The 22723-nt window shown below is 41.7% G+C and overlaps 1 protein-coding gene across 1 annotated transcript; it reads right to left on the minus strand.

Annotated features, from left to right (window-relative positions):
- Positions 1-373: 373 nt before the first annotated feature.
- Positions 374-22544, minus strand: TEKT1 (tektin 1). Its single transcript, XM_045526031.1, has 8 exons — positions 22432-22544; positions 21071-21277; positions 13438-13603; positions 11175-11303; positions 10487-10630; positions 8483-8705; positions 1070-1266; positions 374-626 (listed from the first exon to the last, which is right to left on the minus strand). The coding sequence occupies exons 2-8, from the start codon at positions 21258-21260 to the stop codon at positions 419-421; spliced, it is 1257 nt and encodes a 418-aa protein (XP_045381987.1). The 5' UTR covers positions 21261-21277; positions 22432-22544; the 3' UTR covers positions 374-418.
- Between the last annotated feature and the right edge of the window lie 179 nt (positions 22545-22723).

Consider the following 22723-nt stretch of genomic DNA (forward strand, 5'->3'; position numbering starts at 1 on the left):
TGCAGATGCAAGAAATCTCCACCTCTGCATGTTTACACAGCACCCTTTTCCCACCTAAGCCTCTTTAAAACTCCCGAACTCCTGTGGGAGAGCCAGACTGAGGACTTTTTCCTTGGTGCTGTCTCCCTTGTACTCAAGATAAGCCCCGATAAAGCCATGTCTGTGACTCCCGTTTGGCCTCTTGTTAATTTCTATTGCACAGAGAGCCCAAGCGCCACTTGCCACACCAGTAACAAAACAACCATTGCACCAGCAGCATAAGAGAAGACACTTGCAACCAAAACTCAGCCCCTGAGCGGCTTGGAATCCTGGCCAAGAGGTTGTGGCAGGCTGCCTAGAAGTCCCGCCAGCCTGAAATGAGAGCTCTGTACTGCTGTTTTCTGACATGGTTTAATGAGAATCAGACCAAGCCCTACTATTAGCAGATGGCATCGGGGTGGATGCCCCCGGCCCAGCCCCCAGCGTCTTCCCCATCCCGTGGTGGGATGGACTTCCTCATCTGCATGCACAGCACTTCGTCGATGTAGATAGTGTTCTCTTTGACATGGATCTCCTCCTGCAGGGCCAGCTGTCGGCGGTACAGCCCTTTCAGCTGCATCTGAGCTTGGGCTAAGGTTTCCTTTAATCTAAGAGAAGAAACAAACAGAAGAGAACGATTTCTCTCTCTGCATTGTGTCTTCAGGGGGAAAAAATGCATCCAGGTGTTCAGTGCAGAAGCCAAATTGATATGTGCTCTGCCCCTCCCTCTCTCCTCCTTAAGACAGAGATTTCCAATTGGTGGCCACAGGCCAGACTCATGACACAGACACCTGTATGAAATGCCAACACTTAAAACTGCAGATTTTACCTAAACTTCTGGATTTGGGCTTCTTTAGAAACATTTCAACATTGGGATCCATTTCCTGCAACGCAACAATTTTGGCTGGAGCCAGTGGAGACTGCTCTCCAGGCAGGAATTCCTCAAACCTGATAGAGCAGGCTCCACCCCTGTGGTCACTGCCTGGCCCCTGCTTGACATCCAGGTTGGGATGGAGCCCGGGGCCCCTCTACTCGCTGGCCGCTAGCCTACCTTGCAACGTTGTGAGTGATCTCTTGAACCTCCTTCATCAGCCTGTACTGTGCAACATCGCGACACAGCTCCACATTAGGCCGGTACGTCCTGTTCTGCAGGCGCGTGTGGGCCACCTTGGCAGGCCCTTCTTGGTCAAGGATGGCTTTTTCAAGAGCTGTAATGTTTTTCTCCTGGGAAGCAATCTCTTCCATGACCTTACAGAAAGGATTAAAGTAGGTGAGGCCAGGTTGTGCTCCTCAAAACTCAACAGCAGACAGCAGATCTGTTATGGCCACGGAAGACAGGAAGAGGGAGCCTCAGATTCTACTTAGGCAGGACCCCAGAGTGAGTCTGATCTCTCTTCCCTGAAGCAGTGATTGCTAGTGGGTAAGGTGACCTGCCCAAACTTAGAACCCCACAGATGGAAGGGACGAGACTAGCCATTGTTGCCTCATGTCCTATGCAAAGGAGAATGCCCCCAGCAAAGGCTTGGCCAGCACAGGGGTCTCAGTGCTGCAGGAGCAGAAGCTTCCTGTGTCCTCATCACTCCCACCCGCCAGCACCAGTTCTGTCCGCTGCAAGCCTGAGGAGTATGAGCAGTTCAATCTGAGTTTGGTTGATATTTTTGAGAGTGGCTCTGTGTACAGAAAAGACTACTTATAAGTTACTTGGGTTTTTTAAAAATAATATTTAACTAGTTAAAAAATTTATTTCTTCCTTAAGCTTTTCTTTTTTTTTTTTTTAACTTCGTGCCATGGAAACTTCCAAACATACACAAAAGTAGAGAGAATAATGAATGTCATGTTCCCATCGTCAGTTGAAGCAATGAGCAACACATGGCCGATCTTGTCCCCATCCCCGCCCATCGGTGTGGTTATTTTAAAGTAAATCCCAGATATTACATCATTTCAGTCTTAAATACTTGAGTATGTATTTTTAAAATGTAAGGATTCTTTTTTTCCTTTTGATATAACCATAGTACTTTTATCACACCAAAAAGAGAGAGAGAATGATTTCTTAATATCGTCTACTATTTAGTGTTCAGATTTTCCCAATTGTACCATATTTTTTTGTAAGAGTTGGTTGGTTCCAATTAGAACCCAAACAAGGTCCACACATTGCATTTGGCTTTCTTAAGCTTTCTTCTAACATTTCTTAAGCTTTTCTTAATTTCAGTTCACAGATATACTATTTTTTAATTTAGCAAATATTAACAGTCACTTTAAACTCATTTTGACTAATAGTTGATCTCACTTAAAACTTAGTTAAAATCCTTTGAACATTTATTTAAAGCAGCATTTATAAATTTGACATACAGCTTTCTAAAAATACTTGAATTATCTTAACAAATAAGGCCTTCTGGAGCTCTTAAATAAATCTCATCAATTTAATATATAAAACTAAAAAACAACTTTAAACTAAAAAACTAAAACTATAAAAACTCTTTAAATTCTTCTAAATATTCTTATGCTGTCTTCAACCTTAAAGTTTCATCTTAAAATCCTAAGGCTAAATCATTTCATTGTATATTTTAAATGATAATTTTTTAAAAAACAGGCCAAATTCTCTCAAATTTTACAAACACTTTAAATATCCAAAATACATAGATTCTTTAAAACTACTGCTACAGGTTAAATTAGGAATCAGCAAACTATGGCCTATGGGCCAAACTCAGTCTGCCACCTGCTTTTTGTGAAATAAGAATTTTTTTGAGTAATAGATTTTATTTTTTAGAGCAGTTTTAGGTTTAAAGAAAAATTGAGCAGGACGTACAGAGTTCCCCTGTACCCTCTCTCCCCCTCACACAGTTTCTCCTGTTATTAGCATTTTGCATTAGTGTGGCACATTTGTTATGGTTGATGAGCTAATATTGATACATTATTATTATCAACGAAAGTCTGTCCTTTACATTAGGGTTCACTCTTTGTGTTGTACATACTACGGGTTTTGACAAATGTGTAATTACATGTATCCATCACTACTATATCATACAGAATAGGTTTCACTGCCCTAAAAATCCCCTGGGGTCTCCCTATTCATCCCTCCTTCCCTCTTCCACCCACCCAAACCTTTGACAACCACTGATCTTTTTAGTCTCCATTGTTTTGGCTTTTCCAGAACATCAGAGATTTGGAATCATGATTCATTATCATACAGGATGAATGTCAGATCGGCTTCTTTCACTTAGCCATGTGCATGCCAGGGCCTTCTATATCTTTTCATGGCTTGATAGCTCATTCTTTTTGAATGCCAAATAACATCCAATTTCCAGATGTACCACAGTTTATCCATTCACCTCTCTTGGTTGCTTCCAAATTTGGGTAATTATGAAGAAAGCTGTTATAAACATCTATATGCAGGTTTTTGTGTAGACATAGGTTTTTGACTCATTTGGGCAAATATCGAGGAATGAGATTGCTGAATCCTAAAAGCATGTTGAGTTTTGTAAGAAACTGCCAAACTGTCTTCCAAAGTGGCTGTGCCATTTTGCATTCCCACCAGCAATGAATCACAATTCCTGCTGCTCCACATCCTTGCCAGCGTTTGGAGTTGTCAGTGTTTTGGATTTTCTACAGGTGTGTGAAGGAGCATCCCATTGTTGTTTTAATTTGCAGTTCCCTAATGACAAATTTTGTTGAGCATCTTTTTATATGCTTAACTGCCATCTGTATAACTTCATTGGCGAGGTGTCTGTTTAGGTCTTTTGCCTGTTTTTTAACTGGGTTGTTTGTTTTCATATTGTTTAGTTTTAAGAGTTCTTTGTATATTTTGGATAACTGTCCTTTATTGGTTAAGTATTTTGCAAATTTTTTTCTCAGTCTGTGGCTTGTCTTTTCACTCTCTTAAAAGAATGGTTTTTACATTTTTAAATGATTGAAACAAATCAAAAGCAGAATATTTCATGCCATGTGAAAATTGTATAAAATTCCATTTTAGGGTCCATAAATAAAGTTGTATTAGAACACAGCCACGCTGATTCATTTATTTATAATTGCTTCTGAACTACCACAGCAGAATTAATTCATCGCGACAGACTGCACGTGATGCTCTCCTTCCTTTGCACTGTTGCCCAGAGCACTACAAGTCACAGTGACACAGTTATGACTTGACAGCTTTCTATCTGTGTATCACCATACAGTGACATCTTATTTTACTGTTTTATTACCAGTGTGTCTTTGTCCATCCCTGCTGCTATAACAAACTGCCTGAGACTGGGTAATTTATAAAGAACATAAATTTCTCTCTCACAGTTCTGGAGGCTTGGAAGTCCAAGATCAAGACATGAGCAGATTTAGTGTCTGGTGAGGCTGCTCTCTGCTTTCAGATGGTGTCTTGCTGCTGCGTCCTCACATGATGGAAGGTAGATGGGCAAAGGGCCTAGCTAGTTTCATTCAGCCCTTTTATAAGGTGATAATCCCATTAATGAAGGCAAAGCCTTCTTACCCTAATCACCTCCTAAAGACCCCACCTCTTGATACCGTTGCATTGGAGATTAAGTTTCAACATAAATTTTGGAGGGGACACAAACATTCAAACCATAGCACAGTTCACACTCACCATGTTAAAACAAGAAAAGTGGGCTTTGTGCATTGCATTGTTAAGGCCCAGTGGAGAACAGGTTTTGTTAATCAATTGGGTGTCAAACCATTGTGTTTATCATGTAGCTGTGCTCAGAGAATACCGTAAACATGAACATAACCAGACTAAGCATTCATCACATTATTCTCAGTGCACAGAAAAGCAACGATCAGAAAAAGCAGAAAATTTCAAACAGAGTATCTCATTACTACAGAATTTCTTCACAAAAATGGAAATGAGACTGCAACCAAAGTAAGGTTCCAAGTGGCTCATTTGTTAGCCAACAAGGAAAGCCATTTGCTGATAGTGAGTTAATTCAATCTTATTTGATTTCAGCAGCTGAGGAAGTGTGTCCAGAGAATATAAACTTGTTTAAAACTATTAGTCTTTTTGCAGAAAGCATTGTTCAAAGAGTTAAGGACATAGGGAGTAGCATCAATAATTAATTTTAAAAATGAGGCAAGGCCAAGTGCTGTGGCTCATGCCTGTAATACTAGTGCTTTGGGAGGCCTAGGTGGGAGAATACTTGAGGCCAGGAGTTTGAGACCAGCCTGAGCAACATAACAAGACCCCATCTCTACAAAAAAATAGAAAAAATTAGCCCAGTGTGGTGGCACGTGCCTATAGTCCCAGTTACTCAGGAGGCAGAAGTAGGAGGATCACTTGAGCCCAGGAGTTTGAGGCTGCAGTGAGCTATGATGATGCCACTGCACTCTAGCCTGGGTAACAGAGTGAGACCCTGTCTTAAAAAAAACAGGCAAATGATTTTGAATGGTCCCCTTTGCTCTTAATGAGTTGACAGGTGTTCTGATACAATTCAGTTGTTTATTCAAGGAGTAAATGCTGAATTTGAAGTGACTAAAGAATTAGCCTTTGTGAATGATCTGCATGGAATAACTATTTTCAAAAAGTTGAGAAAATACTAATTTAGCACAGCCTGAAGTGGAATCTGCTAAGAAGTGTCACAGCTGATGGTGGTACAAATCTGTGTTGAACAGAAAAAGGCTTAGTTGAACAAATTTACAGAGCTTGTGAAAATGTAAGTTATTTAAAGCTTATGGCTGGTTATTCATTATATTCATCAAATGATACTTTGCAGAAAATATTTGGATCTACCACTTGTTATTGAACCAGTGTCATCACAATGAACTTCAGTAGCTCTCGAAGACTTGACCATCAGTGGTGCTGTGAATTTGTGTCAGAAATAGACACTGAATACTCCGACTTGCCCTACCACTCAGCAATTCAGTGGCTTAGAAGTAGCAAAATTTTCTTGTGATTTATTTTAGCTCAGAGCCAAGATTGAAATTTTGCTGAATAAGAAGAACTACCTTAAACCACTGTTATCAAACACTGAATGGCCTTGGAAATTAGCTTTTGCTGCAGACCTAATAATATTTTGTAATGAATCCAACCTAAAATTACAAGGCAAGACAGCACATATATCCAAAGCTTATACTACAGTAAAGTCATTTCAACAACTAATGTGATTTTAATTACATGTAACGTCAAGCTGCTTTATATACTTCCTGTGCTGTCAAAAGTCAAAACAAGAAGCAAGACCTTCATTCCCACACAAATTGGCAACAGATATTTCCAAGCAGTAGTTTTGGACCTCAAAGTAAAAGCAAAGGAAATTTCCATATTTCAAAATCCATGTAAATGTGCAATTGAGGAGTTTCTAGGTAACCTTGTGCTGGAAGTAATTAATCTGAAATGCAATGATATTGGCTAAAAGGGAAATATCAGGAGAAAAATCTAACAGAAATCTATAAATGCCTTCCAAGCAATGAATACGTTCAATTAAAATCGTACACTCATGGGTTGTTATCATTATTTGGCAGTATGTATCTGAATACAAAGACATTTTCAAAGATGAAATACTTAAAATCTCATTGTGATCAACCTGAACAGCTGAACACGTGCAAATAGATTTTGTAGGAAACACTAACTTGGAAGCTCAACAAAGCAAGATGGTACCTCCCCAAAAAAGAATTCCCTTTTCATTAGTAGACCTGGATTCCAAAAAATTGTACTCAGTTATTATTATAAGTTTTGTCAATGAAGAATTTGTGGAAAATTTTTCTCCCTGATTATGTAAATACCCACATAATAGCCTTGATTTTTGCCTCTTGGCCCACAAAACCTAAAATATTTACTATCTGACTCTTTATAGAAAGTTTGCTGACCTCTGGTTTAGATTATCTTAAACATTCATACACTTAATTCTAAATCTTCCTGAGTGTAAAATATGCTTTGCCCAGTAAAGAAACAATTGTGTCATCACAAACAAATTGGAGGTTATCCTATCATTTAATTTGGAGGTTGTCTTCTCAGCTTGCTAAGTCTTTTCATGACCAGGGAGGCTTCTGGCCAGCTGTTATAACCAGGCAGACAGTTTTCTCAATCAGATCTTGAAATTTTAGGCTCTTAAGCAATCTACATGATTTCTCCTGTTAACTCCTTTGAACTTAATGAAATCCTGCTTTTTTCATATACTTTCTCTTTTAGACTACACACTTCTGAATGTTAAAATGATTTCAGCCAGCCTGAGCAAGAGCGAGACCGTGTGTCTACTAAAAATAGAAAGAAATTACAAGGACAGCTAAAAATATATATAGAAAAATTAGCCGGGCATGGTGGCACATGCCTATAGTCCCAGCTACTCAGGAGGCTGAGGCAGGAGGATTGCTTGAGCCCAGGAGTTTGAGGTTGCTGTGAGCTAGGCTGATGCCATGGCACTCTAGCCCGGGCAACAGAGTGAGACTCTGTCTCAAACAAACAAACAAAAAAAAAAAAACAGCAAATGATTTCAGATTCAGTTTTGGTTATCATTCATGGCTCCATCAGATTTGTGGCCATCCTCTCTAAGTCTGTCTCACTTCCATGAACCTCCTCACACCCTCCCCACAGTCGAGGAAAGACCCCGTTCCCCCAAAGCTGCACTAACACAGCAGCCAGGGGCCACATGTCGCCACTGAGCGTGTGAAATGTGCCTTGTCCTCCCAGAGAGGCTCAGAGAGCTTGAGGGATCTGTTTGACTCACCCAGCTAGGTATCGCAGAACTGGAATTTAAGCCTGAGTCTCTTCAGTCTAAATGCAGCACTGTGCCACTCGACTCTAGTCCCCAGGATCCCTGAGCTTAGCCTTGTGGGGTGTTCACATGTGCTCAGGATCCAGGGGTCCTTGGTGGTGAGGAAGGTGTACTGCAACTGGCTCAGGAGGGCTCTGATTGCTAAATCTTCAGGAACTTTGCCAGCCCATTGTTAAACAGGTAACTTGAAATCAACCCTGGTGGGCATATTTATACTACAGAAATCTGCAGATTTTACAAATCAGGGCCATTCCCCTCACTGTCCCCATAACCGGGAGGGAGAACCACCCTGAGTCCCAGAGCTGCAACTGAGTTTGGAAACACTGGTTGCATTTAGTCATGGAACTTCAGAGTCCCAAAGGAGGTCTGAGATCATGTCTGAGACCACATCTGAGACCATGTAGTCCACCTCCATGTTTCACATGAGGAGAAGCTGAGGACCCGAGCGGGGAGACAGCTGGGCACACAGCTGTGGCCAGATCCTGAGCCTCCCGTCCCCTGCCTCAAGGCTCTGTCTTCTGCACCTGTTCTCTGCAGCAGTGAGTGACAATAGAGGCCCAGAGTGGGGCAAAGTCTCATTCCAGTTCCCCAAATCCCAAAGCCTGCCACTAAGATAGAGAGATGTGAGTGACCCTTACTCATGAATTAACCCGATATCACAAGCCCGGAAGTCTAGTGGCCTGGCCCAGGGAGTGCTCTCATTTCCCACAGCGAAGCCTCCCGGGTCTGCTCTTCCATGCTCCCTCCGGGGACCTCACCTTGGCTAGATGAGCTGCCAGCTTGTCCCTGGCATCCTTGCTCTCCTTCAGCCCATTCCTGAACGCCGTGTCCACCACATCACACTGCTTGCACAGGTCGTTGGCCGTCTGGGACAGGATTCGGTCCACCAGGGCCTTCAGCATCAGGGAGTTGTTGCGCTGCTTGTCAGCCTTCTCCACGTTGGTGGTGGAGAAGTCCAACCAGTCGTCTAGACTCACAGAGCTGAAACAGACCCCGTGCGTGTCCATTCACAGCATTTGGGGCTAGGGTGGGGACGTGGGGAGGGAGACAAGCTCCTGGAAATGCAACGGAAGCTAGGGCTACCTCCCCATCGGAAGCACCTAGAATGTTTCCCCATCTCTAGGTAGAGTGAACAGTGGTCTGTTGGTGGCAGTATTAATAGCTGTCACTTTGGGTAACCTCCCTGCTCTGTGCCAGGCACTGGGCTGGCACCGTATGGACATTATCTCATTTAATCCTCATGACAAGGAAAACTGAGCTCAGAAAAATAAAGGAACTTGGTCTAGATTACAAAGCTAAGGACAATCTAAGCACCAAAATAAATAATAACAACAGATTGTAACATACACCATGAGTCCATACGGATATAAATAAATAAATGAATAAATTACTAGTTATATGTAATAACATTGATGAACCTCAAAATTATGTTAATTATAAGACACTGGAAACACACAGAAAACATACAGTGTGTGATGCTATTTAATAAAAAGCAGGCAAAACAAACCTATTAGAAGTCCGGAAAGCGGTTACCTTTGGATGGAGAGAGGGAGTATTGATACTGATCAGAAGGGGACAGGATGGGGGCTTCTGTGGGGTGGTGGCGATGGTTCCTTTCTTGGCCTGGTTGGTGGTGACGTGAGGATTTGGTTCACTCTGTGATTAGAGGCAGCCTCTGGGATGGCCACAGTGGTCCCTGCCTCCTGGTCCTCACGCCTATGTGTAATCCCCTCACCTTGAGTATGGGGTGAACTTATTGGCTCACCTCTCACAAACGGAAGGATGAGATGTCAATTCGGGGATTAAGGTATAAGAAAGACTGTGGCTTCCGTCTTGGGTTCTCTCTTGCTCTTTCCCTCTCTCTCTCTCTCTTTCATTTTCTCTTGGATCACTCGCTATGGGAGAAGCCAGCTGCTCTGTCACGAGACTGACCCATGGGGAGGCTCACGTGGCAAGGAGCTGAGGCCCACCATTACCCACAAGTCAGCCTGGAAGTGGGCCCCACCCAGTCGAGGCTTCATGGGACGACAGTCCCAGCCACCGGCTCCACGACAACCTCGGGGGACACTGAGCCTGAGGCACTGGCTAAGCAGCACCTGGTTCCCAACCCACGGAAACTGTGAGATAATAAGTGTTTATTGTTTTAAGCTGCTAAGTTTGGGAGTCATTTGTTATACAGCAAAAGGTAACTAACATAAAGCTAATTCTCGAACTGTATGCTTATTATTTGTACACTCTTCTATATGTATGTTTTATTTCAAAAATTAATAAGAGTTAGGCTGTGATAGAATGTTAATTGAAAAATGCAGGTCAGATGTTACAGAAAAAGTACATAGCATAATCCCATTTTTGGAAACTAAACAAAATCAATTTGTGTGTGTGAGTACATACATATGCTTGTATGAACATACAGGTAACACTGGTTGTATCTCAGGGGGTGTAAAAATGGAAAGGGGGAAATTATTAACTTGCCCCTCAAACACTTAGATCCCTTTACTTGTTAAAAACATGAACAAATAAAAGAATCAATGTTAAATGTTCAAAGGTTTTATATCAGACTTTCTTAAAGTGGGGCCTAACCTGGAGGACCCTGGAGCCCGTGGGCCCTGAGTCAGGGTGGTCAGCACTCAGCACCTGCCCCTGCCCCCAGCCTGCCCCTTCCCAGCCCCCAGCGGCTGCAAGGACGAGGTTCCATAGGTCCTGCCTGTCTGAGAAGCACCACAACACCACCAGCAGGGAGGAGGACCATACGGCCCACTCACTTTGGTTCAATTCTCATAACATTCTCCGAATATCTGATGTTTGGGGAGTTGTTGTTGAGAGAGAAGCAGATATCGTCGATAGTCAAGGCCACAAACTTGTCCTTCAAATCCTTTTCAAGATTGTACTTGGCAGAACGGTTCAACCTAAAGGGAGAAGATAAACTGGGTTTCTCCCTCCGGAATGCCCAGGTGGCACCTACGGGTTCTTGGGAGACCCTGAAAACAGAGCTGAGGCTAGGTCTGGTACAGGATGGTGGCACTCTGTCCCCCCTGTTTCCCATAACCCAACACACACACACACACACACACACACACACACACACCATTTGATGCTTGGTGACAAGTCAGCATAACCTAACCTGGACTTCGAGATCCTCCCTCCCCTGCACTGTGACATTTCCCAGTGTCACCACTGTGGCATGCTGTGAGGGGTCAGCCCTGGCAGCAGTGGGTTCCCGCCTCCTCCAGTTTATAATCGGGGTGAAATCCAGACACAGCCCCAGCCCCCACTGGAGGGCCACTGCCACGTCTGGGGACTGTGGCCCATTCTCAGCCTGCGTGTCGGGGCCACAGAGTGTCTGTGAGAGTTAAACCCCACTCTTTCCGTGCCCAGCAGCCTGGCCTTCGCGGGTGCTGCCTCCTCTCAGAACTCCCGGCGGGGACGTGGAGGGCAGGCCGAGCGCCACACCTGATCTGCTCGGCATCCTCCTCCAGGGTGCGGGTCAGCAGCGCCATCACGCCCCGGATGATCTCCGCCTCCTTCATCAGCTCCTGCTCCACCTCGTCGTGCACCAGGTCGATCCCCACGCGCTTCTCCCTGGCCCGGGAAAGGCAGCGGGTCAGCCGGCACGTGCAGGAAGGCCACTCGGTGCCGGCTAACGTCTGGGCATTGACACTGTCGGGACAACCGATTCGAGTATCTCCCGATCTGCCTGGTGACCCGTGGGTGACGGATATTAGCTGGTGTCTGTGTGACTTTAAAATGGATTGGTGGCTCGTCACCCAGTCTGCAAAATGTGAAACGGCTTTTTTCTCATTTGACCGTTAGTTCTAAAGTCTATTTCTTTTTACCTGTTCATTTGGAAACACTGTCTTTTGACTTAGAATTTCAAAGACATATGTGTTCTTCCTTGATCCTAGTCCTGCTTTTTAGACAGGGAATTGAATCCCCAGAAAGATGTTTTATATAATAATAATAGCTAGTAATAACAATGACACCAATATTATTATGTAAAGTTATCTCCACCACTGAGCACTCTCTCTGTGACAGGCACTGCGCTGGGCTTTTTATATAAATATTCTCACTTAACCCTTTCAATACAAATGAGGAAATTGAGTTTCAGAGAGACTAAGTAACTTACCCAGTGTCTTAGAACTGAGTATTATACTTGCTTTTAACCACGATGCTATACAACTCCCAAAACTGACCCCACTGCCTGACATTTTGTTCTTTCCTACCCTGCATGCCAGTGCTTGGGAGGAAGGCTTCCCCACTCACTAGCTGTGTGGACTTGGGCATGTCATATAACTTATCTGTGTCTTGATTTCTGCTTTTATGAAATAGGGGTAATTATTAGTACTTCATAGGACTGTGGCAAGGTACAAATGAGATATACAAGCATACAGTACAGTACCTGGCACATAGTACATGCTCAATAAATTTAGCAACCTCTACATTATAATCATCCATAGGCTTAGACCTGAGCCAACTGGGTGTTGGCCTCTTTGACCAGCTGCTACTCCCCTTTGCCTCACACTCTCTAAAGCTGGCTGGGGAGACTGCTGGTTGCCACAGAGGGTCTCGGCTAAGCTTATGACAAGAATAGGGCTTTCCAGAAATATAGAGCCATGGTGTGTTTGGGAAACTTCCAGCAGCTCAGCACACCTAAGCACATCCCACTATTGGGGATGAGATATGGACCCAGAGAGATCATGGGTGTCCCATCATGATGAACTCTGTTTGTTAAGCTAAGAAGCTTGAACTTTACCTTGAAGCTACTGGGGTTGTAATTAAAGGATTTAAGCACGGGGGGAACCTGTAAAAATCTGTATTTGGAAAAGTTCACTCAGCAGCCACTGTGGAAGGAGCATGGAGTTGGAGGAGGCTATGCGGGCAGCAAGGAGACCTGTTAGGGTGCTCCAGCTAGGTCTGCGGTAGGGAACAGGCCTGGAAACCAGCATCACCCCAGAGCAGAGAGGGTCATCCCACTCACTGGATTTATAGAAGGGAAATAATAATAAAAAGGCAAGTTCGTATAGTGCTGTCTGGATTGCAAAGTGCTTCTGTGTATCAGAGCAGAATTATTATCCCCCAGGAGCTGTAGTATCTGTTCTCACCTTCTTCCTTGGCAATAGGACACCTGATTTTCTTTAGCTGAGTACCTGGCTGCCCAAAATGAAGACAACCATTTCCCAGCTTCTATTGGTGTGGCATGTGATTAAGTTCTGGTCAGTGGGATACAAGCAGAAATGGTGAATGCCAAACCCCACTTATTCGTACTTGCTGGAAGGTAGACGTAATGGCTGGAGCTCCAACCACCATATTAAATCATGAGGTAACCTTGGGAGTGACAGCCACATGCAGTGGAGCAACAAGATAGAAAAAGCCCGGAGCCCTAAAACTGTGGCCCACCACGCCAACTCCAAACTGACTATCTCTAGACTCCTTCAGTGTGAGAGAGAAAGAAACTACTTTAAGTTTAATGTTATTTTGCAGGTTTCTGATACCCACAGCAAGACTTAGTCCTACCTTATATTTACATTGAGTCAGTCAAGAGCAGAGTTTGGACATGAACCAAGTCCAGTCCTGGGCATGCCAGGATAACTTCAGGCTCTGAAAGAACACTGCTCATTTGCCACGTTCTAACCCACCATCTCGCACAGCCAGCTTTTCCTACCCGACATCTCATTTCTCGCAACAGATGATTCATTCAGGGAACCTTCCCTCCTACCTGTATGCCAGGCACGTCTCAGTGACACGCAACGGCTCTTTAAAGCTCTCCAGGGCCTTTTCCAATCTGGTCTTATATGTGAGTAGATCCTCGGTCTCATACACAAGCTGCTCAAGTTTGTCATCTAACTCCTTCTTCCAGAACCTGACTTCTTCAAGTCTCTGTTCTGAAGCACACAGACAAGTTATGCCAGGATTAATCTATTCCCAATGTAGCCTGCTTTTGATTAGAAACTTGAGGACTGGTGTAAAACTATGGGAGACATGTTCTGTTCTTCTCAGAGCTGTGCTACTGGGGGCATCTTTTCATCTTTTTAAATGTTTATTAACAAGAAGGAAGGAGAGAAGATATATTTCTTCTTACATTCAACATTAAATTTATCATTCTACACTCACTCTAATTTTTCAGTGCCCAACTGTTTTTAATAACTTAATTTTATTAAAGATATAGATGTATGTTGTTTGAAATGTCAAATAGTATTACAAAGTATTACAATTCTCTGACCCATTCTTACCCACCCCTACTTTCTGGGTGCAACCACCTTAAACACTTTTATTATATCTTCTGGCATTTGGTTATGCCGCTATTTATTCATTATCAGTTTTGATATTATCTATTGATTTCTGATGATGAAAGATAATGATTTGTTCTTAACCAAGTCACATAACATACCCTGGTCCTTCTGCCTCCTAATATAGTTATATAACCCTTTTGTTAAGTAATAAGTAAATGTATTGTTTATTTATATTTTTATATATACGTAAATGTTATTTACACCTGAGCCATATAGTATACTGTGATAAATTTCTTATATAATTTTCTATCTTTTAGAGGGGTTAATAATTGCATTTTTGTTTCACTGTCTTTTTTTAAATAATCATTAAAGCAAATTTTTTAAACATTATAAGTAAAAGACAACTGATTACAGTAGGAAAAGTATATCATATATGATGAATTCAGAAAGAGTTGTTCAGCGTTTGAATCTTAAAGTCATAATGTACTGGTTGTATAACTGTCGGTTTCCTCTTCTGTAAAATGACTCACTTATTTATTCATTCATTCATTTAAAGTAAATTTTATTGTGTATACTTGAGGTTCACAACATGATGTTATGAGAGAGTAAAATGGTTACTATAGTGATTGCTTCGTTTTTCTCTACATTGCTAATTTTTCTTCAAGCTTTCTGACACAGCTATGTATATCCACTCAACATATTCCAACCCACTGAGTAATCTATCGATTTTGTTTCTCTCCTAGAGCAATTTTGTCCTCCTGCTCCAGTCTGGATGGGTGGGCTCCCTAGTTTGCTGCATGGCTGTCATCCCATGACTTTCCTTCCAGGAATCCCCTCCACCCCTCTCATGTGTTGCAGTCCTATTTCCTGGATTGCATTTCTTCCTCTTCCTTGATTTACTTCTTCAATGTGCTGAAGCACATCCTTCAGGAACATCCTAAGAAATGGATACACATGCAGTAAAACTTTTGAACTTTCAAGTCTGAAAATGCCTTTATTCCACCCTCACCATTTGCTTATATTTGACTGTGTGCTGAGTTATAGGTTGTAAATCTTTCTCATTTAGAATTTTGATGGCGTTGTTCCATTTCCTTCTAGTTTCCAGAGTTTCTATTGAGAAGTTTAATGCTGTTCTGATTCCTGGTTCTTTGTGTGTGACCTGTTTTTCCTGCTCTGAAAACTATTAGAAATTTCCCTATTTTCCTAGTGTTCTGAAATTTAACACTGGTGTTAAATTATTGTGCCAGACACCAGATATGCCCTTTTAGTCTGAAAACTTAGGTCCTTTGGTTCTAGGAGATTTTCTTGTGTTCTTTCACAGATGATTTCTCCATTTTCTCTGCACTTTTTCTGGAACCGCTATTAGTTACTGAGCCTTCCAGATTGATCTTCTAATTTTCTTATTTTTTCTCTTCTGTTATCTATTTCTTTGTCTTTTTTCTTCTTCTTTCTAGAGATTCTTCAACTTTCTCTTTCAACACTTTTTTTGATTTTTAAGATTTTTCTGTTCTCATATTTTTAATTTCCAAGGACTCTTGTTTTCCAAATGTTTTCTTCTTAAGGACTCCTCTGCTTGTTCCATGGATGTACTATCTTCTCTAAATTCTCTAAGGATCTGATAGTGTATTTTTTTCTTTTGCTCTATGCACTGTTTCCTGAGTTTGTGTGTTTATTTGTCTGTTTTGGTGTCTGCCATGTTAGAGACTTTCCCTAAACATTTGGTGATCCTCATCTGACTTAAGAATAAGATGTTAAAATGCTACCTAGAAGCTCCGTCTGCAGGGACAGTGCTTGTCAACCAGAGGTGTCATTGTACAGAGTGATCAGGCAGGGCCCAGGCAACTCACCGGAGAACCCCCAAATGTGAATGTCTATAGATCTTTCCTTTCGGACAAGTTAATTTCTCCATGGAGAAATCTTCTAATCTGTCTTAGGGTAGAAGCCTGCCTACCAGTGTCCTGGGAAGGAACCAACTGGAAGAATTACTATTCACTAAGTAGATCATCATTGAATCCTTTAACATTTAACCTTCTGCTGGGGTGAGGGAGAGCTAGAATGGAAAGGGGCCTCTTTATAAAGACTTTCAACCAATTTTGTTTCTGGTTCTATCCTTAACCTCCAGCTTCAGAAGTAACTGGATGCATTCCATTTTGAACACTGCAAGGTTTCTGCAGAATGAATCAGCTAACTTCTTGCTGTTTTCTACCCATCTTGACTTCTGTAATCCCTCGTGTGTTACAACTTGATCTTCTGCTTGCTAAAATCTTGTTTTCATCATTTGTTTACTGTTGCTTCTTCCCCAACACTCTCTCTTCTCTCCTCTCTCTCTTCTCTCTCTCTCCCCCCACCCCCCACCCCATCCTTGAGGCATAGCTTTCATTAATCCCTTACTGCTATTTTGTTGGAATTCTAAAAAGGAGAGAAGATGTGTTTGATCCACCATGGAAACTGAAGCCTCCCCACTCACACTTTGTAAATGACTTCCACCCCCACCTTGCATCCTCCACTACCCTGCTGGACCTGTTATCTCAAAAGTCACCAATAATCCTCAAGTCACCAATCCAAATTCATTTTTGTTCAGCTCTCAGCCTCCTTGGCATTTAGACAACCATTGGTACAATAGAAGACATGCTCCCCCGTGAAACTCTTATCTTTTGTATTTCATGACCTTGGTCTCATCATTTTGTTCTTCTACCTGAACTGTTATTCCCCAGCTCTTCTCTTGATCCTCTTCATCCTATGCACTCTTTTCTTCTCTTCCAATACATTCTTTGGATAATCTAATCTACACACATGGCTCCTATTACACCCTTATGTGTTGATTCCCAGATTTCTATCTCGACTTCTTAAATTCTAACTGGCTATCTGCTGAACTGATGAGCCTTCCAAATTCAAGGTCTTCCTCAGACTTGGTCCTGACCCATCTCTCATCTCCGTCATGCTGTTTCCCCTCATGTACTCTATACATCAACTTGGACCTCTACTCAATCCCCTTAAATGTCACATTCATCCTGCCTTTATTGTTTTTTCCAAGCTATTTCCTTGGCTTCTGTTGTTAAAATTTATTTATAAATCCAACATACTTATTATTGAACACCTTTTCTCTCCATCTTTATGGCCAATGTCTTAGTCTGGGCTAAAAACTTGCAATTTAATTTTAGTTACCTTTTTACTTGTGTGTTTATCTCTCCTGCATTCTAGAATGTGTCTGTCTTCTTCAACTTCACACTCCTAAGTATCTAGCACAATGTTGGACTTATTGGACGGATGGATGGATGGATGGATGAATTAACCCAATAACCAGGGTAAGGAATTACAGAAGCAGAAGCAAGTTTTGAGGGAAAGCAAGGAGTTCATCTTGGGATGTATTTATTTTGAAGTGCCTAAAGGAATCTAGGTGGAAATATATAGCAAATAGTTCTCTATTTCCATTAAAAGTTCTCATGAGAAGTTAGAGCTGAAGATTTCTACTTGCAAAACAATAGCACAAAGAGGATAGTAATAAAATTTCTAATGAGGTCATCAAGAAAGCAAGTACAGAGAGAAGAGAAGAAAAAGCTAAGAGAGCCAAGAACAAAACACCAGGGAACACCAATAAGGGATGAATAGGAAAAAGAAGCATCAACATGGAGAAGAGGAGGAAATAGCCAGAGAGAAAGGAAACAAACCCAGAGAAACTTATGCCATAGAATTCCAAAAGCATCCAATATTGTAGAGAAGGTCAAGTTGGATGAAGACTAAGTGGATTGCGAAGTTGGGAAGTCATTGGATAAGACCAGCTGGAAGTGATTTGCCCCCTCCTCCAATCTGGCAGTGCTTTATTGGTGCCACTCATGGGATGGATCACACCACACCCCAGGTATCTGTGTACCTGACTCATCTCCACTTTCAGATGGCAGGTTTCCCAAGGGCAGGCACCCGTCTGATATGTCTATATCATCAGCACTAGCACAGGAACTTGAAAGTTATGTTTAACTTTTTATCAAAATATCATAAACCTATAGAAAAGTACACATATCATAAAATTCAGTGAATTTTCATAGTGAACGCACCCATGTAACCAATACCCAACTCAAGAAGTAGAACATTCCCAGCATCCCAGAAGGTCTCTCATGACCATTCCAGTTCCTCTGCTTCCACACATCAGTGCTGACTTCTTACATTATAGATGAAGTTTTCGTTTCTTCTGTTTCACTTTATATAAATGGAATAATGTGGTATATATTCACTCAGCATTTTAAGTTTGTAAGATTCATCTGTAGCGTTGCATGCGGCTATAGATCTGTTAGTCTCTTTGCTGTATAATACGACACTATTCATTCTACTGTTGATGTGGGTGGTTTCTAGGTTGGGGCTATTACAAATGGCTTTCCTTTGGACATGGCACCATGTATTTTTGGTAAACATATATATGAATTCCTTCTGGATGCATACCTAAAAGTGGAATAGCTATGTAAAAGGCTATGCATATCTTCAACTATAGTAAATACTGCCAAAGCTTTTCAAAGTGGTTATACCAATTTATACTTCCACCAGCAGGGTATGAGAGTTCCAGTTGCTCTCTCCAACTCTTGGTATTTTTTTCTTCTGTTTTTTCCCCCTTACTTCTTGTTCTCCTCCTTCTTCTTTTTCATTTTAGCCATTCTGGTGAGTAATGGCATCTCAGCTCTGATTTTAATTTATATGTCCCTGATGACTAATGAAATTAGAACCTCTTCATATGTTCATCAACTTTCTGAATTTCTTCTCTTGTAAGGTGTCTGTCAAGTTTTTGCCCATTTTTTTATTGAGTTATCTTTTTATTTTTTATTCTTAAAAGTTCTTTATATATTCTGGATATGAATCCTTTGTCAGATATATGTATAGTGAATATCTTCTCCCACTCTGTGGATTGCTTTTTCAGCCTTTTAATGGGGTCTTTTTGATAAACAAAAGTTCTTCATTTTAATATAGTCCAATTTATTATTTTTTTCTTTTATGCTTCGTTCTTTTGGGTCCTGCTTAAAAATAAGAAATCTTTACCTTCCCCAAGTCATAAAAATCTTCTCCTCTAAAAGTTGTACTATTTTACGTTTCCCCTTTAGATATGCACTCCACCTAAATCTGATTTTTTTATGTATGATATGAGATACGGGTTGGGATATAATTTTTTCCATATGAATATCCAATTAGCCAATTTATCAGAAAAGCTATCCTTTTCCCATTACATTGCAGTTGCTCTTGCCATAAATCAGACAAACGTATATGTATGCGTTCACTTCTGGACTCCATTATGTTTCATTGGTCAACTTGTCTGTCCTCACTTAACTTCACTGATTTAATTGCCATAGCTTTAGCATAGGTCTTAGAATCTCCAGTGAAAGTCTCCCAGCTGTGTTCTTCAAGACAGTCATGCCTAGTCTTAACCCTTTGCATTTCCGTGTGAATTTTAGAAGCATTTTGACAATTTCACCAGAAAACCTGCCCGGAGTTTCATTAGCATTGCATTGAACTGTAGATTAAGGGAGGGAGGGAGCTGGAATTTACACTTTTAAGTATTGACTTTTCCTCCATTAACTAATATATCCTTGCATTTATGTAGAACTTCTTTAACTTCTTGCAATAATGGTTTGTAGTTTTCAGTGTAGAACTCTTGCACATTTTTTGTTAGATTTATAGCTAGGCATTTAATGTTTTTAATGCCATTATAAGTGGCTAATTTTTAAAACAATTCAATGAATCAATGAAGTTAAGGTTCAGACCTTGAAAACGTCTTCCCCATGCCTACTGAAACACAAGTGTGAAAAATGAATGGTGCGTCCTCATTTTTAACATCTACCTATTTGCACAATTATTTAGAACAGGCCTCTCTCTAGGCTGGTAAGCATCAACCATCAGGAGAGCCTAACATCTAATGTAGCTGGCCTGAATGAAGCTCTGGTTTATTGGAGGTCAAAATACTAGCAGCTCTCAGAGCAGATTTTATCCCTTGCTGTGTTTATTCAGCTGGCCCAGTTTATTTTAAAAGTGGATAAATTCCACCTTTTCAGATTTTCTTGAAAAAAGTCAGATAATCAGGCAACACTGGGCCCCTATTTTCTCTTGGAAGAAATGGGTTGAAATTGAGTAGCAGCTGCCTCCTTTGATGGGGCAAATGTTCTCCAGGTCCCCAAATCCCCCATGACTCCCTATTGTCTTATATCCAAGCCCGATGTTACCTCCTTGGTCCTGATAGATATTTGAGCTTGTGACCTCTGGTTTATCACTGTTTGTTGTTTGAGAGATGTTGTTTGTTTGGTTTGGTTCATGTTTATTTTTGGTTTTGCTTATTTAAGGGCATCACCCTTTAAATGCTGTTTTTAAATATGGGATTGTCAAGAGGATAATAACTCTTCCTTTAAGACCCAGCTCAAATGTTCCTCTCTAGGAAAACTTTCCCAATTCTCCTGTGCCTACCATACCCCTGCCTTTGTTCCTCTTATCCCAGCACCTATCTGCACATGCAGTTGTCCCTTGGTATTTTGCAGGGGATTGGTTCCAGGGCCCCCTCCATATCCAAATCTGCAAATGCTCAAGTCCTTTATATAAAATGGCTTAATATTTGCATATAACCTATGCTTATCCTCCTGTATACTTTAAATTGTCTCTAGATTATTTATAATACCTAATACAATGTAAATGTTATATAAATAATTGTCATATCGTATTTTTTACTTGTATTATTTTTGGATTTTTTTCCCCAAATATTTTCGATCTGTGATTGGTCAAATCTGTGGATATGGAGGACCAACTGCATTCTAATTATTAATTTTTGTACTTGTCTCCTCTTCAAGCCAGAAGCCCCTAAAATGCATTCCATTCCCTGGAATATTCCCAGTGCATAGTCCATAAATGCTCTTAAATGCTCAATAAATGTGTATAAAATCAAAGAACGAATGAATGATGGATGGCTGAAAATCAGACTGGGTTACTGTGTGTCTATCTTGGCAGTGAACTTAAACATAGAACCTGGAGAATACACATGATTTTTCCCTAATGTTTTGAGAATAATACATGGCCACGCCTGAACATGACACTATAGCTAAACCTCAACAGCCTCATCCAAACATGCTCACAAATATTCCAAGCACGTTACCTTACCTAGTTTCTTGTTCACATCACTTTGAGATTTTCTTGTGGTCTTTTCAATTTCATCCACAAGCCTCTGGCTTTCGGCCACCAGGCGTTCGGATTGAGACCTTTGGGCCTCTGCTCTGTGGTACTGGCTCTTGTTGGCAATTTGCCATTCCAAGGGCAGGAACTTGGGTGGAGATTGTAGTAGTTTAGCCATTTGAGGTTTCCAAAGTCCTGATCAAAGGCAGACTTGTTTTAGATTAAATGAAAGCAACTTGTCCTTTTTTCATGTCAATTTTTATTAGTGTGACATACATACCAGAAAATGTATCATAATCTGTACACAAAATGAACACATCTATGTAGCCAACACCCAGCTCAAGAAACAAACATTACCAGCATCTCAAACCTCTTCTCAGTCACTAGTCTCCACTTCAAACCCTGCAGGGTAACCACTACCTTGACTTTAATACTACAGATTAGTTTTGCTGGTTTTGACCTTAAAATACATGAAACCGTATGGCATGTATCCTTTTGTATCTGATTTATTTCGCTCAACATTGTTTGTAAGACTCATCCATATTGTTCATATATTTGTAGTTTGTTCATTCTCATTGCTGTGTAGTGTGCCATTATATAAATATACCAAAATTTAGCTGTCTTTTTTACCATTTATTAATATTTGGGCTGTTTCCACTTTAGGGCTATAATGCGAATACTATGACTATTCTCATACATGTCTTTTAGTAAAAACATCTATGCATTCTTATGATTCATTAGAATTGCTGGGTCATAAGATAGTGTTCTGCCAAACAGATGAACCCAGACATGTTTTCTTAAAAAAATGAACAAATGTGACATGTGTAGATCGACAACTGGGTATTGAGCCTATTCAAAATATAAAAGAATCTAAAAACTTTGCAGGACACGGAAAAGAAGAGAACAGAAAGAACACATGCAGCTGGTACAGGCAGGCAGCAAGAGAAAGACTAAAATTTACCCACTTCATCTGCACACATCTCTGAACGACTGCGAGAACTGCATTCCTCAGATGGGCCCATCCCTACCCAAAAATCTGAGGCCCTGCTCTTGGGGGCCTCTGGATCTCTGAAGCCCTCCCCACACACAAGGATAGAGCCAGCTGCAAAGCTTGACCCGACAGAGCACCTCAGCCCACCCAGTGCCCTCAGACAACACGGGGTTTCCCCACTTCTTCCTAGTCCAGTCCCTCCTACAGCCTCTCCCAAGTTTGTCTGAGTATGGGTCCCAAAATTTAACCCCAGAGAGGTGAGGACCTAAATTAGGGCTGATCCCAACCTGCACAAAGCTTTGGGTAGGGCACAGGGCTGCGGCTATGAGTCGGTGGGGTAGGCCGAGGGTTTACTTACCTCGGCGCCTCAAAGAAGTCTACACAAGCTCAGGATGGGAGCCTCTTTACCCCCGCTGGAGCTTCAGGCTCCGGCAGGACAGTGAGGTAAACAGCGCGGTCTCCGTGGCAACCGGTGACGCGTCGCCAGGGCAAAGGGGGCGGGTTCCGCCGCTAGCAGCCTTGCCAAAGTCTCCGCGCAGGCGCGAATTCTATGTGGCGCGGCAGCGGTAGGGCCAGATGCTCGGCCATCTCAACCCACCACGAAGACGCGGGCACCAAGCAGGAAACAGCGGCCAAAGCCTGGGGCTGGG

This window comes from Lemur catta, chromosome 15 (genome assembly GCF_020740605.2).
Source record: "Lemur catta isolate mLemCat1 chromosome 15, mLemCat1.pri, whole genome shotgun sequence".
NCBI classification, from domain to species: Eukaryota; Metazoa; Chordata; class Mammalia; order Primates; family Lemuridae; genus Lemur; species Lemur catta.

Excerpts from the sequence above, each read along its gene's own strand:
- TEKT1 (XM_045526031.1), bottom strand. The coding sequence starts at position 21,260 with ATGGCTAAACTACTACAATCTCCACCCAAGTTCCTGCCCTTGGAATGG. Across the intron at positions 13,604-21,070 it reads TGATGTGAACAAGAAACTAG|AACAGAGACTTGAAGAAGTC; the intron begins GTAAGGTAACGT and ends TGTGTGCTTCAG. Across the intron at positions 8,706-10,486 it reads GTTATGAGAATTGAACCAAA|CTCTGTGAGTCTAGACGACT; the intron begins GTGAGTGGGCCG and ends GGTCTGTTTCAG.